Source organism: Candoia aspera, chromosome 1 (assembly GCF_035149785.1).
Source record: "Candoia aspera isolate rCanAsp1 chromosome 1, rCanAsp1.hap2, whole genome shotgun sequence".
In the NCBI taxonomy this organism is placed as follows: Eukaryota; Metazoa; Chordata; class Lepidosauria; order Squamata; family Boidae; genus Candoia; species Candoia aspera.
In genome coordinates, this window is record NC_086153.1 from 196,721,219 (window position 1) to 196,734,427 (window position 13,209).

The window sequence follows — 13,209 nt, forward strand, 5'->3', positions numbered from 1 at the left end:
AGTTTTTCTGATGATTCTATGTGAATTGCTCATGCAAGGGAATTTTCCCTCAAACTTTCTGGGAATGCTAATTAAGCTTACTGGCACTGAGGGGTTCTTTTGATTGTCCTTGTGGTTGTTCTCAAGCCATGGGAACCAGCGATTATAAACTCCTGCCTGGAGTTACCTATATATGATTCTACATAGCTATTTTGAGTAATTAAAAAAAAAACCCTGGTAATTAGATCTGCCAGGCATAGATTGTGAAATCAGTGCAACAAATGGCAGTACAGTCAATGAAATTTATACTAAGGAATGTTTATGTTTAGGACTACTTCAAATGAAAAAGAGCGATGTGTGATTCAAATAATTTTTCTTCTCAGTGCTAATATCAAAATTATGTTTCCCTTTTTAAAAAGGCTGCAGTGAACCAACATTTCCTCTGCCTTCTACCAAACTCAGTAAGGTAGAACTAAGCAAAAGTAACAAGTTTGAAACACTGGATTTTGAAGCCTACAAACATGACACCACTCTAAATGGGGAACACACTCTTCAAGAATCTCTGAGTGTGCATGGTCAAAAACATGATCAGGTCAACGTAGATGTAGTAAAGACTCAGGATGCTGCAATTCAGACAACGTCTGAAGATAATTTTGGTCGGACTGCATTAAGTGAAAATAGTGATCATCAGGGTCACAGACTGAGCACTTACAAAAATTCAACCCATGTACACAAGCCAGTGCAGGAAAATCATCCCTCAGGAGCCCTGAATAGGATGAATAAGACCACAGGACAAGCAGCCGAAAACAGCGTGAAACCTAATGGTGCCCATGATAATGCTTTGGTAAATGATAACCAAGTTCTACCAGAGACAGTTGTCGGAAGCCCAGTTAGTTCTCCTACAAAAAGTTACCCGCTTTACCGACAAGATTCAAAGCCTAAACCTAAGCCTTCCAATGAAATTACCAGAGACTACATACCCAAAGTTGGAATGACTACTTACAAAATAGTACCTCCCAAATTTTTGGAAACAGTGAAGAGTTGGGAATTTGATACTGTAGAAAGCCAAGGAGTAGCCCTATCTCCCAAGAATGAGAATTCCCAAGAATTTGGTACACAAACAGAAACTGCTAATATCTCAAAAAGGCTGAATGAAACAGAACCTGATTTTAAAAATGAAGTTACGTTACATGGGGTAAGGAAGGATCTGCTGGCTGAAACATATACTATTGCTGATCATAGCCCAGTTTCCTGCTCTAATGCCAAAGGCCAGAAAATGGAGGTAGAACATTCCAGGCCTAATCAAGACCATCCAATTCCCCCTTTAATTCTAAAACCAGGAAACAAAAGTTCTCCGCCTGCAGTGCAAGAAAAACCAAAAATCTTAAGTCCTCCAGTAAGACCAAGCAATTTCTATTTTCAGATACAGAGGAGGACCTCAGATCATTATGTAACTTCAGCAATTGCCAGAAGTGGTTCTCTGAGCAGCCCTACTCAGAATGAAGCTAAGGCTATAGAGACAGAGAAAAAGCTGGCATCACCAGATCAAACTTGTTTTCCATTTCCTAGAACAATTACTGTTCCTTCGCAATTAGCAGAGGAAACTACTGAAAATGGATGTAATGAAGAAGAAAGAAAAGTCACCACTTCTCCTGTAAAAGCGTCTCAGCCGCTGAATCCTCCTTCATCCCAGTCTTCTCCGTTAAATTTGAAAACTCTGAGGACTTTTGTTTTGCCACAACCATATTCTTGTCCTAAACCTTCACCTTTTGCTCTTGCTGTATCATCAGCAGTTAAAAGATCGCAGTCATTCAGTAAAACATGCTCCAGTACAACCAGACCATTAAAAGAACAATCTTCTCTTGACCTGAGCTCATCGGTATCCAGCACTGAGATAAAGGGTCATTCGCCTGTACTGAGTCCAACAGCTCAGACACAGCAGAGCCTGACAGACAAGGTAAAACTTGCATTTAACATACATGCATAGCAGCATTGCGTCTCCCCCACCCCCAGTTCTATCCCTTCACACTGGAATATTTGAGTAAGTTATTTACCCAACATTACTTGCAAAATAAGACAGTCCTGTACAACTTCCAAAAGACAGCTGTGTTATCCAACTGCAGTAAAAAGAACCAACAATTTCGTAGCACTTTTAATCCCTCCCCCGCTAATAATAATAAATTAGTGATTTATTATTCTGGATCCATGAAAGCATAATAAATGTGTTGGGTGCTACAGTGCTGTGTTGTTAGAAATCTGTAGTTCTTTGAACATGTGCTCAGAATGATGGTAACACACTCAGATAACCTTACTTGGGCAATGTTTTAATCCAGCAGAAGAATAACGATGCAAGTTATGAGCAAAACAGGCAGGCTCCCCCTTTATTCAACCATCCAACCACCGCTCACTGTGAGAGAAGCATTGCTGCAGCAGTCCAACGCTCTGACCCAGAACAGATCCACCAGAGCTTGCTGGCTGCAATCCGCTCTGGAGAGGCTGCTGCCAAATTGAGACGGGTGAGTCGCTGTCCTCCCTTCTCCCGCTCATCATTAAACCAACAGTAGTGGATTTACAGTGCTTCTTTCAAAGTCAGTGTAGCAATCACAATACAATGAGCGAATTTTGTGAATGTGTGGGGTTTTTTTAGTCATGCCAATGGGAAATAGATCTGAGTTCAAAACTCTCATTTCTGACCATGATCTTGTTCAAGGAACTTATAAACGTATATAGTATATTTCCTTACTCCTTTGCTATGGAAACAACAATCAGCTAACACCTTTTAGAGGTTACCAGGTTGTTATGTACATTAAGGTCCAATTCCACTGCCTGGCAGCTGTCAAGGTCTGGATGGAGAAGAGCAGGCTCAGGCTCAACCTTAGAAAGACTCAGTGGCTTTGGCTTCAAGGACTTTTCAACTTCAGTTCTCAGTGGGGTTGCCCTTCTCACAGCTTGAGCTTGTGTGCTATTTGGAGGTCCATCTGGACTCTAGGTTCTTTCTCAGCAAACAATTGGCAGCCATGGCCAGAAGGGCCTTTGCAAAGATTCATTTGGTACTCCAATTACAACCTGGATTCTGGATTGGGAGGCCTTAATCACCACCTGTTTGGGTTATTGCAATGCCCTCTATATGTGGCTGCTTTGAAGTCGGCTCAGAAGCTACATTGGTCCAAAATGCAGTAACGGAAGTAATTATGGTCATATCTCATTTTGCCTGTGTAACACTTTGTACCCTTCTACTGCTTTACCAATTAGCTTCCAGCTGCAATTCAAGGGGTGGTTGTCACTTCATGGCTTGGGGCTTGGATACCTTTGGGATGGCCTCTCTTTTGTTGTTTTTGCCCATCTGATAAGAGCTGGAAAGGCTGACTCACTCCTCGTGGTAATGCAGTGCCATCTTGTAGGGCCTTTTCGGTAGCCAGACATGCCCTCTGGAACAGCATTCCTTCTGATGTCTGTATGACCCCAAAGCGTTGAAGAGCTGGGTTTTCCAACAGGTCCTGTGGGAGAATGACTTGTGAGCTGGCTCCCTGCATGTTTTCTACTGTTCTTGTTATCAGCTGTGATGTTCTGCCCAATATGGGTATTTATTAATTCCATTGTCACTTGTTTTTCTTTATGATTGCTGTGAGGTAGCCTACAGGTCTGAGTAAATTAGTAAATGAATAGTGAAATATGAAGAGCAACTAATACATGCATCCATTCTTGTTGGAAATTGTGCATGGAAAAGAGAAACTAAAAAAGCTGTTTTGCCTGAGCTCTAAGATTAACTAATATGGCCAGGATGGACCTATCCAGATTGATTTATTTTAAGAAGTTGTTTCAGATTTTCCTCAGTTGTTCTGCTCCATTTAAGAAAGTCAACCCCCTGCCCCCACCCCCCAAAGAAGAGAGTAGCCCGTTGATGATACTTTTGCACTATCTAACAATATGAGGAAGTGAAGCTTGGATGAGAAAACTGCGGTATCAGATTTATTTTTATGCCTCTTGTGAAGATGATGTCAGGCTGTGGCTGCAAAATGTCACTTTAGCTTTTTAAAACAAGGCATGTTACATGTGGGAGAATTAAACCCTTAATGTCAGCAGGCTGGCAGGCTGCTTGATTTCCTTGTGTATGGAGAGCAAAGAGAAAGGATGTTGGGTGAGTGCTTTGCTCTAATAAATCGGGTAAAAGTTCTGTCAGGTGCTCTTGGTACCTGCCAAGTATTTAAGAAATGAGGCAAAAACTGCTTCTGCTGTCAGCCAAACATTTTCCCCCCTTTAATAACTTGTTTGGGTGCAGAGCCAAACTCTGTGGCCTTTTGTGCTGCAGTTTTATTCCTGCTGAATTAAGCCTACAGTAATTCCTAATCAAATGGGTCAAATGAGGGTAGGGCTTGAAGCTATTTCTCTCTCCAAAATGTTTCCATCATATGACTACTCTCTCCCCATTAAGATACTTTATTTAAAAATCTGAAGATACACCCTTCTTTTTTAAAAGCAAAATGTATATGCCTCTTCCATACGCTTGTTGATTTCACTCACTGATTTCAGGCTTGCAGGGCTGGTTTATTTTTTTCCTAAACTCTGAGGTCTGCCACCTTCAGATGAGTCAAAACAGGGTCTTGGGGAAGGATAGAAGCAAAATAGTTGCACAGTGGGCAGAATCCACTTATCTTTGGCCTGAGATGAGCCACAGACTAGCATATAGCAGCTTGGCATAGTGGCTAAGGAGCTGGGCTAGGAACCATGAGTGAGTTCTAACCCTCCCTTAGGCATGTTAAGCTTGTCTTTCTTTGAGACAGATGGTGGCTCATTCTGCCAGTCTGCATAGGCCTTGTTCTTGGCCTGGAGGGCTGCTGACATGGTCTCATGGTTTTCATCAAACCAGTCTTGATGTACCCAGGTTTTCAGTCTGAGTACAGTTGTTGCAGTCTGCATGATGACATCTTCAAACTGCATCCACTTTTCGGAACATGTTCCTACAAGCGGTAAATTGCCGGAGAATTTTTCATTAAGTACATGTTGGAACCATTCTTGACCCAGGTCTTGCAGTCTGCTGATGTTGAATGACTTTCTGACAGTCCTTGGTAGCTTACCATATAAAGGGGCTATGCGCAGGTTGAGGACCAACCAGACCAGCCTGTGATCTGTCCGGCACTCATCACCTCACATGGCGTGGGCGATGGTGACGTCTTTTAAGGTTGTGCTGACGTGCTATGACATAGTCAGATAGGTGCCAGTGTTTGGACCTGGGATGCATCCAGGTAGTTCTGTACTTGTTTGCAAGTCTGAACATTGTGTCAGTGATGCACAGTTGTGCTCAGCACATTTGCTTAGAAGAAGCAGGCCATTGCTATTTAGTTTTCCCACCCCATGTCTCCCAAGGACTCTGTCCCAGCTGTCGCTGTCTGTCCCCACCCGAGCATTAAAGTTGCCCAGAATGACGCGTTTGTTGTGGTGGGGGTTGTTTGAATAATCTGGTCCAGGTCCTCATAGAAATTTTCCTTGTCTTCGTCTGGACTTGAGAGAGTTGGTGTGTAGGCTCTGACAATGGTGATATACAATGCATTTGGAAAGTATTCAGACCCCCTTCACTTTTTTCAATTTTGTTATGTTGCAGCCTGATACTACAATCATTCAAATTCATTTTTTTCTCATTAATCGACACTCAGTACCCCATAATGACAAAGTGAAAACAATTTTAGAAATGTCTGTAAATTTATTAAAAAGGAAAAACTGAAATATCACATGTATTCATACCCTTTACTCAGTACTTTGCTGAAGCACCTTTGGCAGCAATTACAGCCTCGAGACTTTTTCCATATGACACAACAAGCTTTGCACACCTGGATTGGGGGATTTTCTGCCATTCTTCTTTGCAAATCCTCTCAAGCTCAATCAGGATGGATGGGGACCATTGGTGGACAGTCATTTTCAGGTCTCTCCAGAGATGTTCAATAGGGTTCAAGTCAGGGCTCTGGCTGGGCCACTCTAGGACATTCACAGAGTTGTCCCTAAGCCATCCCTGTATTGTCTTGGCTGTGTGCTTAGGATCATTGTCATGTTGGAAGGTGAACCTTCAGCCCAGTCTGAGGTCCTGAGCACCATGGAACAGGTTTTCATTGAGGATATCTCTGTACTTTGCTCCATTCAGCTTTCCCTCAACCCTGACCAGTCTCCCAGTACCTGCTGCTGAAAAACACCCCCACAGCATGATGCTGCCACCACGCTTCGCTGTTGGGATGGTATTGGGCAGGTGATGAGCGGTGCCTGGTGTCCTCCAGACATAACATTTAGAATTGAGGCCAAACAGTTCAATCTTGGTTTCATCAGACCAGAGAATCTTGTTCCTCACAGTCTGAGAGTCCTTCAGGTGCTTTTTTGCAAACTCCAAGTGGGCTTTCATGTGTTTTGCACTGAGGAGAGGCTTCCGTCTAGCCACTCTGCCATGAAGCCCAGATCGGTGGAGGGCTGCAGTGATGGTTGTCCTTCTGGAACTTTGTCCCATCTCCACACAGGATCTCTGGAGCTCAGTCAGAGTCACCATCAGGTTCTTGGTCACCTCTCTTACTACAGCTCTTCTCCCCTGATTGCTCCATTTGGCCAGGCGACCAGCTCTTGGAAGAATCCTGGTTGTGCCAAACTTCTTCCATTTGAGAATTATGGAGGCCACTGTGCTCTTGGGAACCTTCAGTGCAGCAGAAATTTTTTTGTAGCCTTCCCCAGATCTGTGCCTTGCAATAATCCTGTCTCTGAGCTCTGCAGGCAGTTCCTCTGACCTCATGGCTTTTGCTCTGATACAGTATGCATTGTCAGCTGTGAGGCCTTCTATAGAGAGGTGCGTGCCTTTCCAAATCATGTCCAATCAATTTAATTTACCACAGGTGGACTCCAATCAAGGTGTAGAAACAGCTCAGCAATGATCAAGAGAAATGGGAGGCACCTGAGCTAAATTTCAAGTGTTGTTGCAAAGAGTCTGAATACTTACGTACATGTGATATTTCAGTTTTTCCTTTTTAATGAATTTACAGACATTTCTAAAATTCTGTTTTCACTTCGTCATTATGGGGTACTGAGTGTCGATTAATGAGAAAAAAAAAAGAATTTGAACGATTGTAGTATCAGGCTGCAACATAACAAAATTGAAAAAAGTGAAGGGGGTCTGAATACTTTTCGAATGCACTGTGCCAGGACTTGCTGAGAGGAAAGCAGAACTTCATAATGCATTCATTTATTCCAGTGGGTAGAGATGTTCTTCAGCAGAGCAGTTTTGATTGCAAAAACAAATTGAGTCCTGTCAATCTGTGGTTTCCCTTTCCAAAAGAACATATATCCACTCTCTGCTTCCTGTAACGAACCCTCGTCTGCCAGCCTGGTCTCACTGAGTGCAGCAGTGTCAATGCTATAATGGCGAAGTTTGGCTGCTGTGAGTGCTGTTTGTCTTTCAGGCCTTGACACCTTGTCCCTATCCAGCAATGTATGGACATTCCAGACTCTGAAAATGAGTTTTCTTTGATTTGTTTTTCTTGATGCTCAACTGCTAAGGAGATGATCTGTCAGCTGTGGTTAGCTAGCCAGATGTTGTTGGGCAGGCCATGTTTAGGATACCTTTTCTAACCCCCTCCCTCGTGTGAGGGTGGGCAGTGCTATCCTAGAAGGGCTGCCCAGTCGCCTGGATGCTGCTGGACATCTCTGCTGCCCTGGGTCCTGAGACAAACGACCACTGGTCCAAGGGGCGCATTACTGTTACATTTTTGCTGCTAGGGAATGGGATATGCTGTTGTGGAATTTTGTGTCTCAGGTGCCAGAATTCCATGAGGACAATGGACCTTGACTAAGGAGGAGATTGTCTTGGGCTGCAGATTGTCTTGGGCTAGCACCAGCTCCCCTTTGTAACTGAACTGCTTCTTACAATGATGTTAAAAGTAAATTTTCTTTTAGCAGTGCATTAATATCATTAAACCAATCAAAAGTGAAAGTGACAATAAAATGGGATTTAAGACAGAAGCATGCAATGAATGCTTAGAATTAAACTTCCTAGTTAATTGGAAAAAGAGATTTAAGATTTAAAATTATAGTCAGGGTTCTGCAGCAGGGCCAACCTGTGGTCTTTCTGATGTGGCTGACCAGCTCCCAGCATCTTTCACCATTGCTCATATCGGTGGGCCTACTGGAAGCTTTACTTTTAAAAAAAAAAAACTGGAGGACCACAGGGTCCATACTTCTGACCCACTTCTATTTCCTAGGGAATGTGGGGCTAATTCAGAAGGCAGTGGTTCTTAAGGAGCTACCACAGTCTTTTTTTCTTTTTAATAAAATAATCATGTATCTCTCTGATACACTGGACAGATTTCTAACAGCAGGAAGATAAGTTCCAAATCAGTGAAATATCCCTAGATGCCGATAAAGAGTTTTCTTCCAATAATATGATCTTTAAATTAACATAATATTAATTAGTATGAAAGCTGTTTCAGACTTACGCAGTCTGCAGGTAGCTTATTTGCTTGCTTGCTTTTATTGCACTCTCTTTGAGAAGCAGGGAGATATGCTTCTTCCATCTCATTTCGTCCTTCTACCAATTTGCACTAAGTTTGGTAAAACAGAGTGTCTGCCCAGAGACACCCACTGAATTTTAAGGCTGATTAGGATTTGAACGCAAATCTTCTCAGCCTTAGTTCACCACATCACATTGCTCCCTCTATCAAACACATGTACACATCTTCACTGAATATAGTTGTAGTAGACACCTAATCCTGATAATTAGATGTTGCTCAGCAATAGCTTTTCAGACAGTTGCATGTTGAAATGGTTGATGGATGATATCCGGGCCTAGTTTTCTTCTGTGATCCTGACAATACTCTTCTTTTCCAGGTTGCACCTCCATCAAACACTGTTGCCATCAATGGAAGATCCAGTCTCAGTTCCTCAGTGTCCATTGAAACAAGATACAGTAGTCATTAAGACTTTGTACCAAATATTTTGCACTTTAATCACCATTGCATAAACCTACTGCATAAACCCACTTCACAGTTAACTGCATATTACAAAGACTGTGTAAATGCAGGATTATGTGGGTATATATTGTCAAAAGTGAAGCATAGAAACTTAATGGATGCCTCAAAGAATTCTTAAAATATATAATTTATGGCTTTTTTGCCCTTTCTCTTTAAAACTAAAAATGCTGCTTCAGAACATATTCCATGGCGCAGAAGAGTTGCAGGTCTTTGCTGTTGTAATAATCAGATAAGTTAATTCCACTTCATCCATAATAAATGATGTGTGGCAATATGCTGTATAATGCTAAGATTCATCTTAATTTTTGTAACTGCTTAATAATTGTGTTCAGACATATTTGAATTTAAATGTAGTTCTTCTCACCTGTTGCCTTGAATGTTAAATTTGCAATTAATTACTGCACTTAGCTAATTATTATCTAGAAACTCTGTTGGGCAGATTTTCTAGTCAAACAAAAATGTAGATGAGATACATCTAAAGTTATACACTTCTAAATCAGTTTGACTGCTTATTGTTCTCACTTAAATCAGTAGGACTTAAAGGTGCTTAACTTTGGCTGGATCATGCCTGTTTAGGTTGATTGTTAGTTTGTTTCTAGTATCAAAGTGAAAAAAATAAAACAGAAATTCCTTGGCACCTACTTTTTAACACTATATGTGGATTTCCTTATTTAAAACATTTTTAGTCTCAGTGCTATAGAGTGCTTATATCTGTGATGTGTTGCAACAATATCGCCAGTAAAATCACAGCTGTTTTTCAAAAGCAGCTGCCAAACCCATATCCCAAGTTATGCTGAAAAATAGTAACCTGTGAAGGCTTCTAGAGTGAACTCCTCATGATGCTCCTGATGGGTAGGTCCCTGAAACCTCAGCTAGTATGGCCAATGAGGATGGATACTAAGAATTGGGCAGTGCAGGAACATCTGGAGGGGCACAGGTGTCCCATCCTGCTCTAGGGGGATACCAAAGGGCAGGTTCGTGTAGGCTGAACTGTACATCTCAAAAATAGGTGTGTGATTTCAGGGTTCCTATCATTCAGAGTCCTGCATAGATTTGACTCTCCACTGCTAAGCTTCAGTAACTTCTATCCACATCTTTTTGTAAGTTTAATAGCAAAGCACATGTTGGAAACAGATTTTTTTGGCAAAGACGGAATCATAGGACCTATAGCTCAAATATTTGGAAATCTGAGCTGACAGGAAGTATTCAGAACCCAGCTCTGGGCTGTACTGAAGATTCTGGATACTTATTTGGCAGTGGATATAAATTTTCAATAAAGACACTGAGCTGTGGATCAGGTTTAGCTTGAGGCATTCTCAAGGGAAAGTTGCAGTGGCATAGAGGCATAAGGCATTTGAAAATAGATAAACTGTAGATGAATGCAGACTCTTGTGCACAGTTTTTTCTTCAATGTTCATAAAAGCAAACTATTTTTATGTCAGTTAATTTTTAAAATATTTCTTTGACATTCAGGAAATTCAACATAAGATGGGGTGGGGAAATGAGCTTAATTTTCTCCTGAGGAAAGTGGTGGTGGTGGTGATTTCTCCAATTCAAATTTGTTTTAGAAACATTTTAGCAACACAATGTCAACAGACTAGTTTTGTGTGTGTGTATTTCCACCATTGTAGAATTTAAGAATCACCTGTGGAACAGACGTGTTATCTTGAGCAGAAAACCAAACCTTCAGTAACAGATGTTTTGCTTTGTCTGTGTCTATCCATCTTTTCCTTCCAGTCTTGACAAACTAATGTTGCATTTCTGTGTTGGAAATCTGTTTGTGACCCTAGTTCTGATCAAGCAATAAATTGTAGATATACATTGCAAATAATGGAATATTTTCAATTTAATAGTTCATGGTGTTTTCAAATAAAAGCAATGCTATTTAGTTTTATTCTTGAATCATTATGTTGAACTATCTTTAATTTTGAAATTCATCAACTTTTGATAATTTTAAAAAAGGTCTAGTCAGATTAGTTTTTAGCAAAGACTTTCAAATATTTTCAAAATATTCTGTGCGGTGAATTGCAGGAAATAAAGCCAGGCTGCTCACTTGAGGGAATGATATTAAAGGCAAAACTGAAATACTCTGGCCACATAATGAGAAGACAGAGCACCCTGGAGAAGATGCTGATGCTGGGGAGAGTGGAAGGCAAAAGGAAGAGGGGCCGACCAAGGGCAAGATGGATGGATGATATTCTAGTGGTGATGGACTTGTCCCTGGGGGAGCTGGGGTGTTGACGACCGACAGGAAGCTCTGGCGTGGGCTGGTCCATGAAGTCACGAAGAGTCCGAAGCGACTGAATAAACAACAACAGTGAATTGCAACATGTATTGATCTGCATGGGGAAGTGAATGCTGTCACAGAAATTATATAATGCAAAATTGTGAAGGTGCCATAATATATCTTTACTGACATAGCTGCTTTTATGCTAGTCTGAATATATATAATGATTTCTGCCTACATATAGATTTGTATACAGTAACCATGTCACCATGCCAGAAAATAAAATTATATGACCAGTGCTCTTTACATATACCCAGATTGCCATGGGACTAGTAAAAGGTAAAGGTTTCCCTTGACGTAAAGTCCAGTCGAATCCGACTCTAGGGGGCGGTGCTCATCTCCGTTTCTAAGCCTTGGAGCCGGCGTTGTCATAGACACTTCCGAAGCTCTATCCAGGGATCCGAAGGTATTAGGCCAGTGTTTTCACTGTCTTCTGCCATGGTGTCTGAGCAGCTATGGAAAGGAAGTAGTTTGGAATTGGTTTTACCCAATCTACTGAGGGTACGGGCCTAAAATAACATGGAAGAAATAACCCAGTTCTATAGAGCATGTAAACACATCAAATAGATGCAGATTCCATCCATCCATCTGCTGTATGATGCACACTAAACCCTGCCCTGCTGTCTATCTTACCTACCTGTTTTTCCAAGAAAAGTAAAGGAATACAATTACAAAGCTTTAGAATATGAACACAGAGTTTAAATAAGTATTTAAAATGGATGCCATGAAAACACAGCCAAACAATTCAGAAGAAACATAAAACAATGAAAACCAATTGCCAACAGAATTTTAAGATGCCACAGTATTAAAAAGGCTTTCATTGTCATGGAAATGCCAAGCAATTTGGTGGTAGAACCACCTCTTTGGAAAGCAAATTTTATAATTAGATGAAAGTTACTGGAAAACAAAGGCTGCAAAATTTCATAAAGACAAATGCAGGAGTTAGAGATAATGAAAAATAATCTATAGATCCCATCTCTCTTGCTCCCGAGAGAACTAGCAAAGAGCATTGAACACTGGCACAGCCTTTCCCCAAAACACTGACTACAGAGCTTTGGTAAAACCACTGTGATTTTAAACATAACACATCAGATGATTTTCTTACACAGCTTGAATGAAATGTATCAGTTTTTGCAATTATATCGACTGGAATCTGTGTCTTCTGAGTTCTCCAGTTCTAAAGGAGTTTCAAGGGGGTTACGATTTGATCTGCTTTAGCTTGGGCATCTCTTGGATTTATCTGAGTCCTCCTGATTCAGGTTGTGATTTGTTCAAAGCCAGAGTGTGACGCTAGTATTGCCTCTAAGGAACAGAAAGAAGACATACAGGGAAGGGGGCAAATTCTATCTCATCTTTCTCAGAAGTCTCGATGTGATGGGGGAGACACCTTTCAGGTAAGTCTTCATATGTCCTGGTGTGGCATTTCAAGAATGAGAAGGAAATAAAACTTTTCTTCCTACCTTTAAGACAAATCTAGGGCAAGGTCACAGAAAATTCAAGAATAATCTTAGAAATAAAGAACTAGGTTTGAAGAGGTATCCAGTGGTCATTTCTGATGAAGCAGAATCTAGCTGCAGAACAAACTGCTCCACCTTCTGCCATGACCCTCTTGATCCCTGGTCAAGAGATGGGGGACACTTTGTAATGGATCTTAGATATTCCTGGAAAGATGGGATGGTGGAGGAAGAATGGAGGAAAGTCATAGCATCCAAGGGGGCCATTTACTAGCTAAATGAAAAACTGCAGTTACGTTATTATGCTACATCAATACACTACTGCAATTCAGTGAAAAAAGTATATACTGAAGAAAATACAACTGGATAGGCATTTGTTACCAAATGTATTGTTTCCCTAGATCATTGTAGAAAATGGAGAATGAAAATATTTTTTTAAGAAACAGAGAGAAAATAGAGCATGGCATCTGGAATTGTTTCCAATACCTTTACCAGC

General features: G+C 41.1%; 1 protein-coding gene across 6 annotated transcripts in view; it reads left to right on the top strand.

The window, feature by feature from the left end:
- COBLL1 (cordon-bleu WH2 repeat protein like 1) overlaps positions 1-10,866 on the top strand; it is a 119,485-nt gene extending 108,619 nt beyond the window's left edge. For 5 of the 6 annotated variants that reach the window (XM_063318279.1, XM_063318281.1, XM_063318284.1 and 2 more), the window contains 3 exons: positions 399-1,936; positions 2,313-2,495; positions 8,830-10,866. In XM_063318279.1, coding sequence (XP_063174349.1) covers positions 399-1,936; positions 2,313-2,495; positions 8,830-8,919 — 1,811 coding nt within the window. In that variant the 3' untranslated portion in view covers positions 8,920-10,866. The remainder of the gene's footprint in view (positions 1-398; positions 1,937-2,312; positions 2,496-8,829) is intronic. The other variant, XM_063318280.1, reaches the window with a different exon arrangement.
- Positions 10,867-13,209: the final 2,343 nt, after the last annotated feature.